Source organism: Tachyglossus aculeatus, chromosome 4, assembly GCF_015852505.1.
Source record: "Tachyglossus aculeatus isolate mTacAcu1 chromosome 4, mTacAcu1.pri, whole genome shotgun sequence".
In the NCBI taxonomy this organism is placed as follows: Eukaryota; Metazoa; Chordata; class Mammalia; order Monotremata; family Tachyglossidae; genus Tachyglossus; species Tachyglossus aculeatus.
In genome coordinates this window covers 102,394,180-102,410,851 of record NC_052069.1, presented here as the reverse complement: position 1 = coordinate 102,410,851, position 16,672 = coordinate 102,394,180, and the positions used below count along the sequence as shown (strand labels likewise).

The window sequence follows — 16,672 nt, the reverse complement described above, 5'->3', positions numbered from 1 at the left end:
AGACTTGCTCAATTCCCCGGCCCCGGCTGGCTGTGCACAGGTCTTTCCCTGCATCACCCCTGCTCTAGCTCTTCTGGCCGACCTCTGGTACCGAGGAGGGAGTGTTAACTCTCCATCTTTTTTGTAAAGGCAGAAGCAAGGGGGGAAAAAGCCCCATGAAGAGCTCCCTTCCTTTTCACCATCATCTGTGCAAGCTCTCCCTTCCTGGTCTAACAGGAGAAGTCATGTACACTGGTCTTCTTATGCCTAACACAACTGAAGATTGTTTTTATATTCCCTGTCCTATGTCCCTAATTTCTCCCTCCAGGTTATCAGTGGAGATTCAGAATGGAGTCTCTTTGGGACTCCATTCCCCAAGGATGACTCCGAGACTGTCCTCTTGATCCTGCTGAGTGACCTTACCCACCTGGGCACTCACCTACTCTGCCTGGTTGAGGTCACAGTTTCCCAGCGAAGATGTTGTTGGGGATAGAATCAAGAGCACTACAATTGGGCCAGAGGACACATATTGTTTTTTCTTAATCTCTATGGCTTGCCACTCTATCATCAGAGGAAAGGAAATTAGTCCTGCACAATCTGCTCTTTTCAAATCAAATGCCGGGTTGCATTCTACGATCTGATGTTTTTCTGTGTGGTAGCAAAGTGATTGCTCAATCAATTGCTCTAGAATCTTCCCAAGTACTGATGATAAACTGGCCGTCCTGGGATCACCTGGCTCGACCCCGTCTTTCTTTTCCTCCCTTTGAAAGACGCACATGCACGTTTGCCCCTTTCTGAGGCCGTGGGATATCTCTGCTTTCCCAGAGAGCTCAGCAGTGATGGACAGTACTGCAGGCTGCACTCACACCACCCTACTCAATTCCCAACCTCAGCAGGCTTCTCACAGAGCTTTTCCTCTGTTGCCCCTGTTCTAACTCAGCCGGCTGACCAATGGTCCCGAAGAAGAAGAGTCTACTCTTCATCTTTTTTGTAAAGACAGAAGTGAGGAGGAAAAAAAACACAAAAATCTCCGTCCTTTTCACGATCAACTGTTCCAGCTTTCCCTTCCTAGTCTAATAGGGAGAAGTCATATCCCCAGGCCTCTCAGTGTTGCCGAGTTGCCTTTGTTTTGCAAAAGATCCCGGTTAATTAAATTCCCCTATTGCCCCTAAATTGTTTTGGTGTTTTGATTCAAGAGTTTAGGAGTTCTTTATCCAACTTCTGGCCCTGGTTTGGAGGTCTGGAATAAACTGACATGATACTGTCCTTGTTCTTGTTCCTCTTCACTGTCCCTCACTCTCTAGCCGTAGGCAGCCCCCTGGGTCCCAGGTCTCTATCAGCGGGTGCAATGCTCCTTGAGGGACCTGGAAAACTATTTCTCCTGACCTGAACTTTCCCGAACAACTGATAAAACCATTCTAACCCAAGCACGAGCTCCAGGCATGAGCACCGTCCCACCTCACATCCTGTTATCCCAGCTACATCACTTGGTCCTCAGCCAAGACCTCCAGCACCTCTTCTTCATTTCCTTGGATCCTCGCATTTGCGCCCATACACTTCACCCAGCCATCATCCAGCTCTTCCTTGTCCCTCTAGGTTCTCGGGTCACCCACCCTAGAATTTCCCTGGTCCACGCAGGAGTTCAGACCTCCTCTTCCTCCTGACCTCCCCAGCCATGGCAGGTCTCACTAGCCATTTTCTTCCACAGCCGGTGGCAGGGGGTGCCCTAGGAGAGGGTACCTGGGTAGGGATGGGGCAGAGGCCCTCAGCTGGGCTGGCGCCACTCACCTCAAGCTCCTTGAAGAAGACGCAGCTGCGGGCCCACTCCACGATGGAGAAGAGGGTCTGGTCAGCCATCTTGCACATGAGGCCAAAAGGGCTGGGCTTCTCCGATCGTCCCTTGCTCTGCTCCTGCAGGCAGCTCAGGATCCGCGCCTTGACCTGCGGCTCGTCTGGCTCGAGCTGAAGCAACTTGAGGATGAGCTCGGGGATGTTGGGTGGGGCGCTGCTGGAGTAGGGGTCCGGATAGCCGTAACCAGGCCCGGGCTCGGGGGGGCTCGTGTAGTGGTCCGGGTACTCTGACTTGATGGTGCGGCCGGGAAAGGAGGGGTAGAGGTAGCCAGAGAGTGCCCCAGGGCCTGGCACCCCCATGCCCAGGGAGGGTGTCCCATAAGGGCTCCTGTCATAGTCGGTGGGGGGCATGGCGGAGGGGGTGGGGGGCAGGCCCTTGATGCCAGAGTGAATGGAGGTGGGCAGGGGGTAGTCCGTGGGTGCGGGGGACACGATCGGGGGAACAGTTTCCAACTTGAAGCCGTTGGCTCGAATCAAGGCTTTCTTCTGCTGCTTTAAGGCACGATCCCGCTTATACATGGGGCCAAACTTGTTTCTTCCACCTCTCATACGGTCTGCACGCACGGCTGGGATAAAGGAGTCAGAGAGAAAGAGGGAGAGACACAAAGAGACAGAGTCTGTTAGAACAGCTGGTAAGAACCCACGGATCCCTAGAGGTGAGAAGGAGCAGGAAGGGGTGGGCTGCCGGCGAGGTTGGGGGTTGAAGGGGATGGCTCTCTGGTTATTATTTCACATCTGGGATATGCACCATCCATATAAAATGTACCCCAGCTCACGACATCCCGGCTCTGCCAGCAATTTCCTGTAAGACCTTGGACAAGTCACTAACCCTCTCAGGGCCTCGGTTCTCCAACTGCACAATGGCCTCCTTAATTGAGACAATGTGAGCTTGAGTGGGGTAAAAGTTTATAAACCATTCAGGCCAGGTGATACCAGCCAGCACGTCCCAAGCAGGTTCCTCCTCATGCTGCTGGGAAAGGAAGGGCTTGAATAAAAATGGAAGCTGCCCCTCCCTGGCCCTGGTGGGACACCCGACTCCCCACAACTCCTTTAGGCCCCCCAGCTCGTCTCATTGCATTAATGTGAAGACACTGGTGAGTGTGACAGGAGTGGTGTTTATGCTCCTGAGGTGGGGAGCATTTGACACTCTCCCCACCACAGGTCCACGGGAGAGCATCTTTGGCTTTGGGGCCCAGGGCCTGTGTAGAGACAGACATGGTGGCCCGGGGTCGCTCTCCCAGGCAGGATAGGGGAGGAGGCACCTCTCTGGCTGGGCTGGGCTGGGCCTCCCTACTGAGCCTGGCTGGTCTTCGTCTCCTTTTGGAAAGAAACAGATGTTTCTTTCCACTAACCCCACTACAGACCAAGAATGTGTCATCCTAACAGGCAAAACAGGTGCTTCTCTGCAGCTCAAATGTTCCACCCTCTCTCCCTTTCTCCCTGGAGCCCTCTCCCTCCTGTCTTCTCCACCCTCCCTCATCCCTGGCAGATCACCCGCACTCAGGCAAGGGCAGGGTCAGAGGTCAAAGATTATGTAGCACCCATTCTGGAGGCCCAGACTCTCGGGAGGATAGGGACAAAAGGCAAACCCTCTGGGGTGCCAATGAAGGGGATCAAATCCTCTCCTCTCTCTCTTGCAATTGGGGCCTGCCCGTCCACACAACATGTTCCTGGGGACACTCAGTGACCCTGAAGAGTCTTCCCCTGGCTTGGTGTCATTCCATGACGTCACTGCGGTGGAAGCTAGTGATGACCTCGGGGGGCTGGGGGGAAGGGACAGCCAGGGAGGGAGCCCAGGAGCAGTGGCAGCCTGCATACCTACCCTCGCCCCCACTTCTGTTCTGCCCTTGGTTGGGCTAGAGGGAGCTGGAACAGGGCCAGCATCAGGGCCACACTCAGAGGAAGGCGGATCTCCCAAACCATGCCTGTCTCTCCTCTCTCTGTCTGTCTCTATCACTCTGTCTCTCTCTCTCTTTCCATAATTCCCGGCCCAATTCCTTTGCTGGGAAGAAAGATGGCAGTGCCCACTTCTGGGCTGACCCCAACACTAGGAAGTCAGAAGGGGAGAAGTGACACGAAAGTGCTTGGAGATCCACTTGATGACTCTCCCTCCATTACCCCTTTGACAGCAGAGAAGATGGGAAGGGACCAGAGCATTGTGTCTTCCCTCCCTGACCCCCCAACTGGGGCCTTAGAGCTGGGGGGCGGGGGGGTCACTGCTCCTCCCCTTCCTCCCACTGGAGAGCCAAGCTAGCCCATTGAAGGGCACAAAAGCCCAGGATGGGGTTCAGAGTCTGAGCTCCTCTGGTGGGGGAAGGGAGAGAGAGGCAGAGCTGGAGACCTCCCTTACCCACCTCCCAAACCGGGCTTGTCTGGCCTGCTGCAAAGCAGGGCTGAAGCAGGCTGGGCCCTGGTTGCTTCGACTCCCTGGGGCTGCTCTCAGGGAATAGGCCCCTTGTTCAGTGGGCAGACCTCCTGGAGGCCACCACGATAGCCAGGGCCCTGACTGCAACCGGACCTTCCCCTTCGGCCCCACACCCGATCAAGGCCGACACCCTCCTCCAACCCTAGGCCTTCAGACCCCAGGAGTGGGACCTGGTTCCGGCCCGGGGGACACCCAGGCTCTCAGTGTGGGGGCTCGGAGTAGGTCATCCTCTCCACCCTTCCCCTGCCACAGAAGCCGGCAGAAAGGCAGGGACCCAGTTGGCTCCTCCAGAGACCCCGGCCCACGGCCCCTTCCTGACAACCCTCCTCCTGGAAGCTTCAGGGGAAGTTTTAGGGACTAGGTTGAGGGTGAGGAGAGTAAGACTCCTGACTCAAACTTTCCAGAAGATGTTTTAACCCTACTCCTCGGGCATGATTCTTGGTAAAGGTGGCCGGCTGGCCCTGTCAGAGCCCGGTGGGCATTTCAGGGTCCGACTTTGCCGGACATGGAGGGGTGAGGAGGCAGAGAGGGAAGGGGGCTCCAAGGGCGAGGGGGAAAAGAGGCACAGCCCCCCGGGCTAGGTCTGGATATCCCTCTTCCTTCTGCAGCAGGACTGGACTCGGGAGGATTTTCAGGTTATGTCTCTCTCGCTCTCGTTCTGCCATTTCCCAGCCTAAGCCCCTCACGGAAGCGTGGAAAGAGGGAGCAAGGCGGCGGTGCCCAGCTCCAGTACCCACTTTAGGAAGCGGCGAGGGGAACCGGGGGAGAAGTAGGGACGGGGAGGGAAGGGAAGAGCGACATAAAAACGCTTGGAGATCCGCGCGCTCCATCGCTGCAGCGGAAAGCTCGGGGGCGGCTGGGGTGGACCCTGAGTCTTTGGGAAAGGGGTCGTGGGCTGGGGGAGTTCCGGGCGGGGGGGGTCTCACCTTCCAGCCGCATACCCACGGCCAGGCACTTCTGGAAGCGGCAGAAAGGGCAGCGCTTGCGCTGAGTCTTGTCGATCTGGCAGCTTTGGTTCTCGGTGCACGTGTAGTGTTTGCTGTTCTGCACCGTGCGCTTGAAGAAGCCCTGGAAGGGGGCAAAGGAGGACAGAAGGGATGGGGAGGGTGAGACCCGGATCTTGGGGAGGGGGCTCCGGCCCAGGGGTGCGGGGGAGCCCAAAGCCCGTGTTTCAAGGCTCCCACCCGCCCCCCGCACCTCTCCGCAGCATTTAGGAGTGCCCCAACCCAGCGCCCCTCTAGCTCTCGCCCTTCCACTACCGCTTCTCCCGGAGCCCCTGCTCAGACTTTTGGTGTGATCAAGGGATGGAGGGATGGGGGGTCCCGGGGCGGGGCAGGTAGGGGTTAGGAGGGTTTGGTAATGGAAGTGTGGTGGGCGGAGGTTTCAGGTCCGACTACTTTTCTTTTAGTATAACGCAGTCACTGGGGAGCCCGGGTGAAGCGGAGGGAAGAAACTGAATCCAAATCAGGAGAAATGCTCCAATCTGGGGCCCAAGATCGGAACGGGAGCCTGTAGTCGGGGAGGGAGGGCAGTGTCTCCAAAGGCTGAATTCCGGGGTGGAGGAATAATAATAATAATAATCGTTATTATTAATAATAATAAAGGCATTTGTTAAGCGCCTACGATGTGCAAAGCACTGTTCTAACTGCTGATAAGCGCCTTCTATGTGCCAAGCACTGTTCTAAGCCCTGGGGTAGATAGAGGGTAATCAGGCTGTCCATGTGGGGCTCACAGTCTTCATCCCCATTTTCAGATGAGGTCACTGAGGCACAGGGAAGTGAAGTAGCTTGCCCAAGGTCACCCAGCAGACAAGCGGTGGAGGTGGGATTAGAACCCACGTCCTCTGACTCCCAAACCCGGGCTCTTTCCATTAAGCCAGGCTGCTGGATTCGGGACCCGCGGGGCGAGGTGGGAGGGTGGTGTTTTCTAAACGCTCCAGCCTCTGGACCGGACCGGGCCGGGATGGGGGAGGGCCTGAGATTTCCCAGCCCAACGCATCCCTAATCCCCGCCGGCTCCGGGACGGCCAGCGGCAGGCGGGGTGGGACGAATTCAAACCCAAACGAAATCGAAGCCGCGGTTAGCGGGGCCGGGATGAAGCCCCCCTATCTGTCTTTCGCCGACCCCCGAGGGGTCCTGGTCACCCCCGCCGAGCCCCTCCCGCCCTCCGGCCGGGGGTGCTCAGGCCCCAAACGAAAAGAGCACAAATGATGGAGCGCGGAGGGGCGGGACGGTCCCGGGAGCCTCGGGATGTGTGTGCATGTGTTGCGGGGGGGGATTAGCGCCCCTCGCCCGGACACCTGGGTCCCTGGCCCCTCCTCGGACCCCTCCTCGCCCCCCCCCCCCCCCGCCGCCCCTCACCTTGCAGCTCTCGCAGGTGAGCAGCCCATAGTGGTATCCGGACACCTTGTCCCCGCACACCGGGCACAGCTCGTCCAAGTCCTCGTCGTACGAATAGTCCATCCCCTCGGCGGCCGCCTGCCGGGGGACAGGGGACGGGCGGGGGGCGGGGGGCGGGAGGGGAGAGGAGGGGGACACGGGACAACGGGAAGGCCAAGGCAGGGAGGGGGATGCAGTCACCAGGGGGTCCGAGTGAGGGGCCCTTATATACCGCTCGCCTGCAGGACCAGCCTGCAAGGACCAGCATCGCCCGGGGGGCGGACAAGAAGCCCCCCACCCCATCCCCCGCGATCCGAACCCCGACCCACCGCTGTCCCCTCCATCCCGGTCCCCGGGGGAGACCCCTCTCCCCCCAGCCGGGAAGGGGAGGGGGATCCCTGGTACCTGGAGAGGTCCAGCTCGGCCCTACCCGTCCCAAAACCCGGGGCCTGATCGGTTTGTCCCGTTAGAGCCGCCTCTTCCCCAGACAGGGGGGGAAAAGACCCCCACACACACTCCCCCGGCTCCCTGTACCCGAGGCCCGAAGCCGCACCTGCCGCGAAATAGCTTGGGGGTCGCCGTATTTCGGGGGAGCCGACTGCCGGGGAGGTGGGGGTGCGGGGGAGGGCGGGGGGATCAGAGGGAACGGCCGCAGGGGTGACCCGGTCCCGTCCCGTTCGGTCCGATCCGAATTCGTTTCGAAATCGATTCCAACGCCGGGCGATTCGACGTGGAGCCGCCGAGGGAGCCGGGGGTAGGAGCCGAAGGAAATGGAAACGAAATAAAGAAATCTGCCCGGCTCAGCCCAAGGGCTCCCGACCCTCCCCCCTCCCTGGGGTGAGGGGGGGCATTGGGGAGGGCGAGAGAGAGAGAGAGAGAGAGAGAGAGAGAGAGAGAGAGAAGGAGAGAGGGAGAGAGACTGCGCCTCCCCCGGGAAAGCGGGGACTCGGGGACAGAGGCAGAGAGTTTGGAGATGGAGATAGAGAGAGACACCCAGAATCAGGGATAGGTGGAGACAGGGAAGCATAGGCAATCCAAAAAATGATGGACACCGAGGCAGAGACGCGGAGACAGAGAGAGAGAGAGAGACAGAGAGAGAGAGAGACGGAGAGAGACTGAGCCTCCCCCGGGAAACCGGGGACTCGGGGACAGAGATGGAGTTTGGAGATGGAGATAGACAGAGACACCCAAAATCAGAGATAGGTAGAGACAGGAAAGCACCAGAAAAGTGCAGGAAATCCACAAAATGATGGACACCGAGGCAGAGACACGGAGCGACAGAGAGAGAGAGAGAGAGAGAGAGAGAGAGAGAGAGAGAGGGAGGGAGAGAGAGAGAGAGAGAGAGAGACTGCGCCTCCCCCGGGAAACCGGGGACTCGGGGACAGAGATTGAGAATTTGGAGATGGAGACAGAGACACACAGAATCAGAGATACGTAGAGACAGGGAAGCATAGGAAATCCACAAAATGATGGACACCGAGGCAGAGAAACGGGGGGGGGGGGGGAGAGAGAGAGAGAAAGAGAGAGAGAGAGAGAGAGAGAGAGAGAGAGAGAGAGAGAGAGAGAGAGAGAGAGAGAGAGAGAGAGAGAGAGAGAGAGACTGCGCCTCCCCCGGAAAACCGGGGACTCGGGGACAGAGATAGAGAGTTTGGAGGTGGAGACAGAGACTGACACCCAGAATCAGACATAGGTAGAGACAGGGAAGCACAGGAAATCCACTAAATGATGGACACCGAGGCAGAGACACGGAGAGTCACACAGAGAGAGAGATAGAGAGAGATAGAGAGAGAGAGACCTAAAGACAGGCAAAGAGCATCGAAATGGAGACCCAAAGTCATATGCCCAGGGAGATGTGGAGACACACACAGGCCGGCACAGAGACACAGATCCGGCGAGAGACATCCAGGTGGAGAGGGGAAAAGCGACCGGCAGAGATACGGGCAGAGACAGGGAGTGAGACTCTAACTAAGAGACTCCTTCTGGAGGTCCCAGGCCGGGCCTCCCCGTTTCCCTCCCCCCTGATTCCTCTGCTCCTGGGGTATCTATCCCCTGTCCTTGCCCGGCGGGCTCTGAGGTGGGCTTCTGCGGCCTTGGCCGAGGCCGGGACCCAGGAATCCCGGGTCTTTCACTCGCCCAGCGTCAGGACCCTGCTGCGCCACGGCCGTCCGGATAATCCGCACTACTCGGGAATTCCGCAATAGGATCGTAACCGCGAAACCGCGGATTCTTTTCGTTCATTCATTCAATCGTATATACAGAGCGCTTACTAGGTGCAGAGCACTGGACTAAGCGCTTGGGAAAGTATAATACAGCAATAAAGAGAGACAATCCCTGCCCACAACAAGCTCACGGTCTGGTGGGGGGGGGGGGATTCCTCTCTCCTCTCCCCCCTTCATTCATTCAATCGTATTTATTGAGCGTTTACTGTGTGCAGAGCACTGTACTAAGCGCTTGGGAAGTACAAGTCGGCAACATATAGAGACGGTCCCTACCCAACAACGGGCTCACAGTCTAAGTCTTAAAGTCTAGGCCCCCTCCCACAGGCCTCCTCGGTTAAACCCTTTCGGAATCAAATCCACTCTCTCCCTTGGACCAGTCACTGTCATTTGAGAGGGGGAGAGGGGGGATAATAATAATAATAATAATAATAATAATAATAATAATAATAATAATAGCATTTGTTAAGTGCTTACTATGTGCAAAGCACTGTTCTAAGTGCTTGGGGGGATACCAGGTGATCAAGTTGTCCTGGGGCTCACAGTCCTCATCCCCATTTTACAGATGAGGTAACTGAGGCCCAGAGAAGTCAAGTGACTTGCCCAAAGTTACATAGCTGCCAAGTGACGGGAGTCAGGATTCGAACCCACGACCTCTGACTCCCAAGCCCGGGCTCTTTCCACTGAGCCACCTCCCTCCTCCCCCCTACACACACACACACACACACACACACACACACACACACACACACACACACACACACACACACACACACACACACACACACACACACACACACACACACACACACACACACACACACACACACACACACCCCGCCCCCCTCCAACCAGGCTGAGGCAGAGAAGCAGAAGTCGGTAGCGCACAGGCCTGGGGAGCGGAAGGTCATAGGTTCTAATCCGGCTCCACTGCTTGTCTGCTGTGTGACCTTGGGCGAGTCACTTCACTTGAGAAGCAGCGTGGCTTAGTGGAAAGAGCACGGGCTTGGGAGTCAGAGGACGTGGGTTCTAATCGCGGCTCCGCCACTTGTCTGCTGCCTTGGGCAAGCCACTTCTCTTTGCCTCGGTTACCTCATCTGTAAAATGGGGATTAAGACTGTGAGCCCCACGGGGGACAGGGACTGTCCAGCCGGATTACCTTCTATCTACCCCAGCGCTTAGAACAGTGCTTGGCACATAGTAAGCGCTTATCAAATACCATTATTATTATGATTCTCTGTGCCTCAGTTGCCTCATCTGTAAAATAGGGATTGAGACTGTGAGCCCCACGTGGGACAGGGACTATGTCCAACCCCAAATCCTTGTATCCACCCCAGTGCTTAGTACAGTGCCTGGCACCTAGTAAGCACTTAACAAATACCACAATTATTATTATCATTAAGTCCAATTCTCCCGGCTGCGGAGTGGTCGCCCCCCTCCTCCCGGCCCTCATCACCCGGCTCAGCTCGCTTAGTCCATCCTCGGGCCCCGGCCTGGCAGTTGGTAGGTTCTGCGGTGTAGCCGGGAGCCGGATAACGGGGGAGTTGAGATTTCCAGGAATGGAGGAAGAGAAATGGGCCAAGAAACGGGGTCCTAAACAACCGGGAGTGGGGGGCGGGGGCGGATCAGGCCTACCACTCTTGTCGCTTTCTAATAATAAGAGTGGTATTTGTTAAGCGCTTACTATGAGCAAAGCACTGTTCTAAGCGCTCGGGGGGATACAAGGTCATCAGCTTGTCCCACGTGGGGCTCACAGTCTTCATCCCTATTTTACAAATGAGGTAACTGAGGCACAGAGAAGTGAAGTGACTTGCCCAAGGTCACACAGCTGACAAGTTGTGGAGGCGGAATTAGAACCCACGACCTCTGACTCCCAAACTGGGGCTTTTTCCACTGAGTCTCTCTCTCTCTCTCTCTCTCTCTCTCTCTCTCTCTCTCTCTCTCTCTCTCCCCTCACCCGTCTTTTTTATCCTCTTCCCACTTCTCCTCTCTCCCCTCTCCCACCATCCACCCTGTCCCCTAAGGATTCCCAGAAGATATGTGTTTATTGAAGGGAGGAGCTGGGTTAGAAGGAACGCACACTATTATGTACCACTCGCCCAGAACGGCACTCCTAGGGAAACTGGGACAGGCGAGTGACTATTTGCAAAGCTGATTTAGGGACCGGGGAAATTTTGGCGGCCGGGGGAGTTTTCTCCGTGCGTGCCTTTGGATAATAATAATAATGATAATAATAATAGCGTTTGTTTAAGCGCTTACTATGTGCAGGCTGTGAGCCCGTTGTTGGGTAGGGATTGTCTCTATCTGTTGCCCAGTTGTACTTTCCAGGCGCTTAGTTCAGTATTCTGCACACAGTAAGCGCTCAATAAATACGATTGAATGAATGAATGAATGTCGAGCACTGCTCTAAGCGCTGGGGTAGGTGCAAGGTAATCAGGTTGTCCCATGTGGAGCTCATAGTCTTAATCCCCGTTTTACAGGAGAGGTAATTGAGGCACAGAAAAAGTAAGTGATTTGCCCAAAGTCACACAGCTGATCAGTGGCGGAGGTGGGATTAGAACCCACGGCTTCTGACTCCCAAGCCCGGGCTTCTGCCACTAAACCACACTTGTATTGTCCGTTTTGGGGGGGTCTATCAGCGACGATTGTCTCTTGGGTGCCTTCTCCCTCGGGCGACCTCAACTACTTTCGTGGGCACCGAGGGTGCCGGGGGAGAAAGGGATGAAGACCTGGGGAATAATAAATAATAATGACGGCATAAGCGCTTACTATGTGCAAAGCACTGTTTCAAGCGCTGGAGAGGATACAAGGTGATCAGATTGTCTCACCTGGGGCTCACAGTCTTCATCCCCGTTTTACAGATGAGGTAACTGAGGCACAGAGAAGTGACTTCATCATCATCCTCAATCGTATTTATTGAGCGCTTACTATGTGCAGAGCACTGTACTAAGCGCTTGGGTAGTACAAATTGGCAACATATAGAGACAGTCCCTACCCAACAGTGGGCTCACAGTCTAAAAGGGGGAGACAGAGAACAAAACCAAACATACTAACAAAATAAAATAAATAGAATAGATATGTACAAGTAAAATCAATAAATAAACTTGCCCAAAATCACACAGCTGACAATTGGCGGAGTCGGGATTTGAACCCATGACCCATGGGGGAGAGGGCGGAGGGGGTGTCGGAGTCGGATATTGCTAAGGGAGGGAAGAGATGCAATCCCACTTGGAACCCCCCCCCCAAAAAAAAAATCCTTTATCCTAAATGGCTCGCGATGGGTCAGACGGCCTCTCCCCTTCATTCATTTATTCAATCGTATTTATTGAGCGATTACTGTGTGAAGAGCCCTGTTCTAAGCGCTTGGAAAATACAGTACAGCAATAAAGAGAGAGAGAGAATCCCTGCCCACAACGAGCTCACAGTCTAGAGGGGTCCCTCCCGCCAATTCCATCCTCACTCGGACCGGTCCAGAACGAACGGGTTTTCTTTGGTTTTCCGAGTCGGTTCGTCTCGACTCCTTCATAACTACCTGTCTCCACCCGTGACCGCCGCCTCTCCGCTCCCGTGATCAGACCCGCGGTTTTCCCCAGGAAAGCGTCCCATCCCGCTTGCAGATCAGGGGGCTTGGGTTTGGGGAGAGGGAGCCGCTCCTGATTTAACCGGGTGGATTCTTCCCCCGGATCCTGGCCCGCCGCGTTTTCTTCAATATCTCGAAGACAGAGTAACCCTAACCCTTTCTCCCCAATCTCCCAACCTCCGCAGCCCCAAAACAGCCTCCCACAACCCCCGCCGCCGTCCCTCACAACCCTTCCACTTGGATCTCCACCTTGCTCTTGGATTTGCTCCCTTTTTTCACCCCGCCCCACAGCACTTATGTATGTACATATCCGTATGCGCATATTCATGTCTCCTCCTCTAGACTACAAGCTCGTTGTAGGCAGGGAAATTGTCTACCGATTGTTATATTGTACTTTCCAAGGCGCTTAGTACAGTGCTCTGCACACGGAAGGCACTCAATAAATATGATTGATTGATTCACAGTCCTCTGGCTAAAACCAGCCCCCACAGCCCCTCACTGCCCCAGAACAGTCCCCAACAGCGCTCCGCTCCCACAGCCCCTTCATAGTCTCCCACTGTCCCAAAAAGGAACCCAACAGCTCTCCTCTCCCAAGGCCCCTCACAGTCTCCCACTGCCCCAAAACGACCCCAACAACTCTCCCCTCCCACAGCCCCTCACAGCCTTCCACTGCCCCAGAACAGCCCCCAACAGCTCTCCCCTCCCACAGCCCCTTCATTGTCTCCCACTGTGCCCAAAAGGCCCCCAACAGCCCTCCTCTTCCACAGCCCCTCACAGCCTCCCACTGCCCCCAAACGGTCCCCAACAGCTCTCCCATCTCATAGCCCCTCACAGCTTTCCACTGCCCCAGAACAGCCCCCAACAGCTCTCCCCTCTCACAGCCCCTTCATAGTCTCCCATTGTCCCAAAAAGGCCCCCAACAGCTCTCCTCTTCCACAGCCCCTCACAGTCTCCCACTGCCCCCAAACAGCCACCCATAACACTCCCAGACTGAAACACTCTCCTCACAGACTCTCAAAACCCAAACCAGCTCCCCTAGTCCCCCCTCCCTGAAACAATCCCTATGGCCCCCACAACTCTCCTCCCCCAGTCCCTCACAGCCTCTACAGCTCTATCCAGACCCAAAGAGACAGGGAAACCAGGAGCTGCTGTGCGCCAGTGCTGCATCCACTCTCCCAACGGGAAAGGCCAGGGTCTTGAGAGCCGACCTGCCCCAGCTCCAGGACCCCCCCCCCCCCCACAGCCAACCCCAGACCATCCCGTGTCTCTCCTCCTTCCTCAACCCAAGCTTAAAGGGGGTGGGGGTGGGGGCGCGGGAGAAGGGTCTCTTCTATTTGCCTTAACTCCCGGAGGGGGGGGGGGGGGGAACCAGGAGCGTTCTCGATCCTCCTCACCCCTCTACCCCCTGAAAGTCAGGAAGTTCCTCCTTTCATCTCACCCGAATTTTTCCTGCTGCAACCTCAGCCCCGCCCCTCTGGTCTGTCCTTCACCAGATGGCCAGCGCCCTCCCTCTCCCTCCAGGGTGGATGGGGTGAGGCACTGCAGGTGGGGGAGAGTAGCGGGGGGAGACACCTACCCTCTGGCCAAAGAGTAGGATCCATCCAAGAAATGGCATGGAGGGGCCACTGTCTCCTCCCTGCTCTGGCTTCCGATAGCAGCAGCCACCACCACTCCCTTCCTTCCACCACCCCAATAGGCTGCCCAGTTTAGCTCCCCCATCTATGCTGCCCGGCCAGCTCCCTCTCCCTCTCCCCGGGGCCTCTGTTCACCTCCTGGGGACCCCCATGCTGGACTCTGGCCAAACAGGCGAACGGAGATGGGGTATGCAGCACAGGGCTGGGACTGGGGGCAGAGGATTACAATCGGAATAGCGAGGCGAGAGACTCCATTCTTCTGGAGTAAAGGGAAGCCTGCCTGCCCCTCCTGAAAGGCCCCCTCCTCTAAAATAAATTCTCCTTATCCACCAAACAGTGTCTCCCTGGGTGGGGCGGGGAGGGGGCAGTGCCAGGCTGCTCAGATGTCAAAAATGGATGGGCCGAACAGAGAGGCCCTGGAGGCTGTTGGGACTCTCCCAGGCCTTCCTCCACCCCATCCCCGGATCTGTGCTCGAAATCGAGTTGCCATCATGGTATCAAAAGGAGGCAGGTTTCAGGAGAGGAGGGCCACTGAGGAGTGGGCTGCGGGTGCTGAGGTCCTTCCCCACAATCTTAATTTCCATTTCTGATCCCCACCCCGCCCTTAATCGCTAGCTCTATCTTAGGTTTCCTCCCACCCTTCCACTAGGCCCTCTGGCTTCTTCCCTCTCAGGTCTGCTGCCTCTCCAGCCTCGGAGTAGCGGATCGGGGGCCTCCAGCCCACATGGACTTGCAGAGCCTAAAACTCCCTCTGCTTCCCAAATTTCCTTATCCACAGAAAGGCCATCCCTTGCCAAGCCCGGCCCTTGCCCAAGCCCCAGCCTCAACTCCAGACAAAACATCAGCCATAGCCACAGATCCAAGCCTCTGCTTTACACACATTCACTCTCAAGCCGTCATATAGTCATACGCATACCTGTGCTCAAGCACACAGTTATACCTAGCCAAACATACAGACTGATTATATAAATGTATGTTTATAGATCTGTATATATATATATATATATATATATATATATATATATATATATAAATATGCCCAGATGTACACAGTGATACACACCCAGCAGGCACAAACTCAGATGTATGTACACCCACTTACACTGCCTCAAGCCTAGCCCCACACCTCTGAGGGGAGACAGGGAATCACTCCTGGCCTAGAAGTCCTCATAGATCACAGGTTTTCCCCAACCCCTGCCTCCCAGAGAGAAGTTAGAAGATGAAGAGGAGGAAGAAGAAGAGGAGGAGGAAGAGGAGGAAGAGGACAAGGAAGAGGAAGAGAAGGAGTAGGAAGGGAATAAAGAGGAGGAGGAGGAGGTGGAGAAGAAAAAGAGAAAGGAAGGAAGAGGAGAAGGAGGGAGAGGGATAGGCGGGAGAGGAGGCCCCAACTTTTTGTTTCCACCAGGGAGTCCGGGCAGCGGCCTGGGCCGATTACTCACTTGGTCCGAGTGGGCTCTGGCGCAGGGAACAGGGCTGCTGGACACGTTATCAGTCCCAGGATGAGCCAGACTCCCGGATATTAATTGGGGAGCGACTGATCTGCCCAACCACCCACCCGGGGAAGGCCGGGCCTGGGGCGTAGAGGTGCTCTCCGCCGCGGTGCCCAGTGCTCCCAGAGCTGGTGACTGGGTTGAAGCTGACCCGTCCTGCTTCCTCCGGCTCCCAGCCTGGAGGTGGGGAGGGGGGGCGGGGGAGGCGCGGGACGCTGGGTCCACATTAGTTGCCTCATTGGCTTCTGGGTACACGTGACCTGCGCTCATTTTTTCTATTTTTTTAATCCCTTTTCTTCAAAAAAAAACAGTGGGTGAAACGCCACTCATCTCCACCCCCCCAACAATAGACAGCATCAAGGAGGGAGATCGGGGGGCCTATGCCATAAATTAAACTCAAGGCGAAGGGGCTGGAGGGAGGAAGAGAAAGGCAAAAGTCATGTGGGGGGGTGGCGGGCAGTGGACGAGGGGGACGGAAGCAGAGCAAACTTCACCAGGGAGGAGAGGTGCAGCTCATTAGTGGCTCTGGGAGGGCCGGGAGGATGAGGTGATTTACGGAATCCCTCCTCCAGGTTTCAGGGGTCCCTGGCCAAAGGGAAAACAAGGGCCTCATGGATATGGACTCTCTCCATTGGTTCAGGCCAAGGAATGGTTGGTTTTCAGCAAGGAACCGTAGTACTATAAGAGGCAGGGGGAGGGAAAAGTTGACCTTCTGTGGAGGTCCACCCCTTTCTCCCCCCAAGTAGCCTAGGCCACTCTGGCCACTAGCCTTTTTCTTGGTAAAAGCTTTTTATAGTGGGTGTCCTTTAGAGGCCGGGCCAGAGACCAATCTCCCCTTTCTGCAGCCAAGGAAACTGAGGCCTACTGTAGGAGGATCAGAGACTCTCCTAAGTGTGGGCTTAGAGAAAAGGGCAGTGATGCAGAGAGATCTTGGCAGAGATCACCCCTTGGGATCCCATAATGGGATTCAGGACAGTGAATGGTTCCACACTCTCCAGCTCAAGGGCCCATGAGAACAGAGTCTACAGGGACAGTCCATGGCCATAGTAGCTGCTCAGGTCACTGTGCTGTATCATTGATTAGCGTGCAGGGGTAATGATTTGGACAGAATGGGTGAGC

The 16,672-nt window shown here is 56.1% G+C and overlaps 1 protein-coding gene across 1 annotated transcript in view; it reads right to left on the bottom strand.

Annotated features, from left to right (window-relative positions):
- NR5A1 (nuclear receptor subfamily 5 group A member 1) overlaps window positions 1-15,669 on the bottom strand; it is a 48,714-nt gene extending 33,045 nt beyond the window's left edge. The window contains exons 1-4 of the mRNA XM_038745243.1: window positions 15,503-15,669; window positions 6,616-6,732; window positions 5,182-5,323; window positions 1,768-2,396 (exon numbers count right to left, since the gene is read on the bottom strand). Coding sequence (XP_038601171.1) covers window positions 1,768-2,396; window positions 5,182-5,323; window positions 6,616-6,717 — 873 coding nt within the window. The 5' untranslated portion in view covers window positions 6,718-6,732; window positions 15,503-15,669. The remainder of the gene's footprint in view (window positions 1-1,767; window positions 2,397-5,181; window positions 5,324-6,615; window positions 6,733-15,502) is intronic.
- Window positions 15,670-16,672: the final 1,003 nt, after the last annotated feature.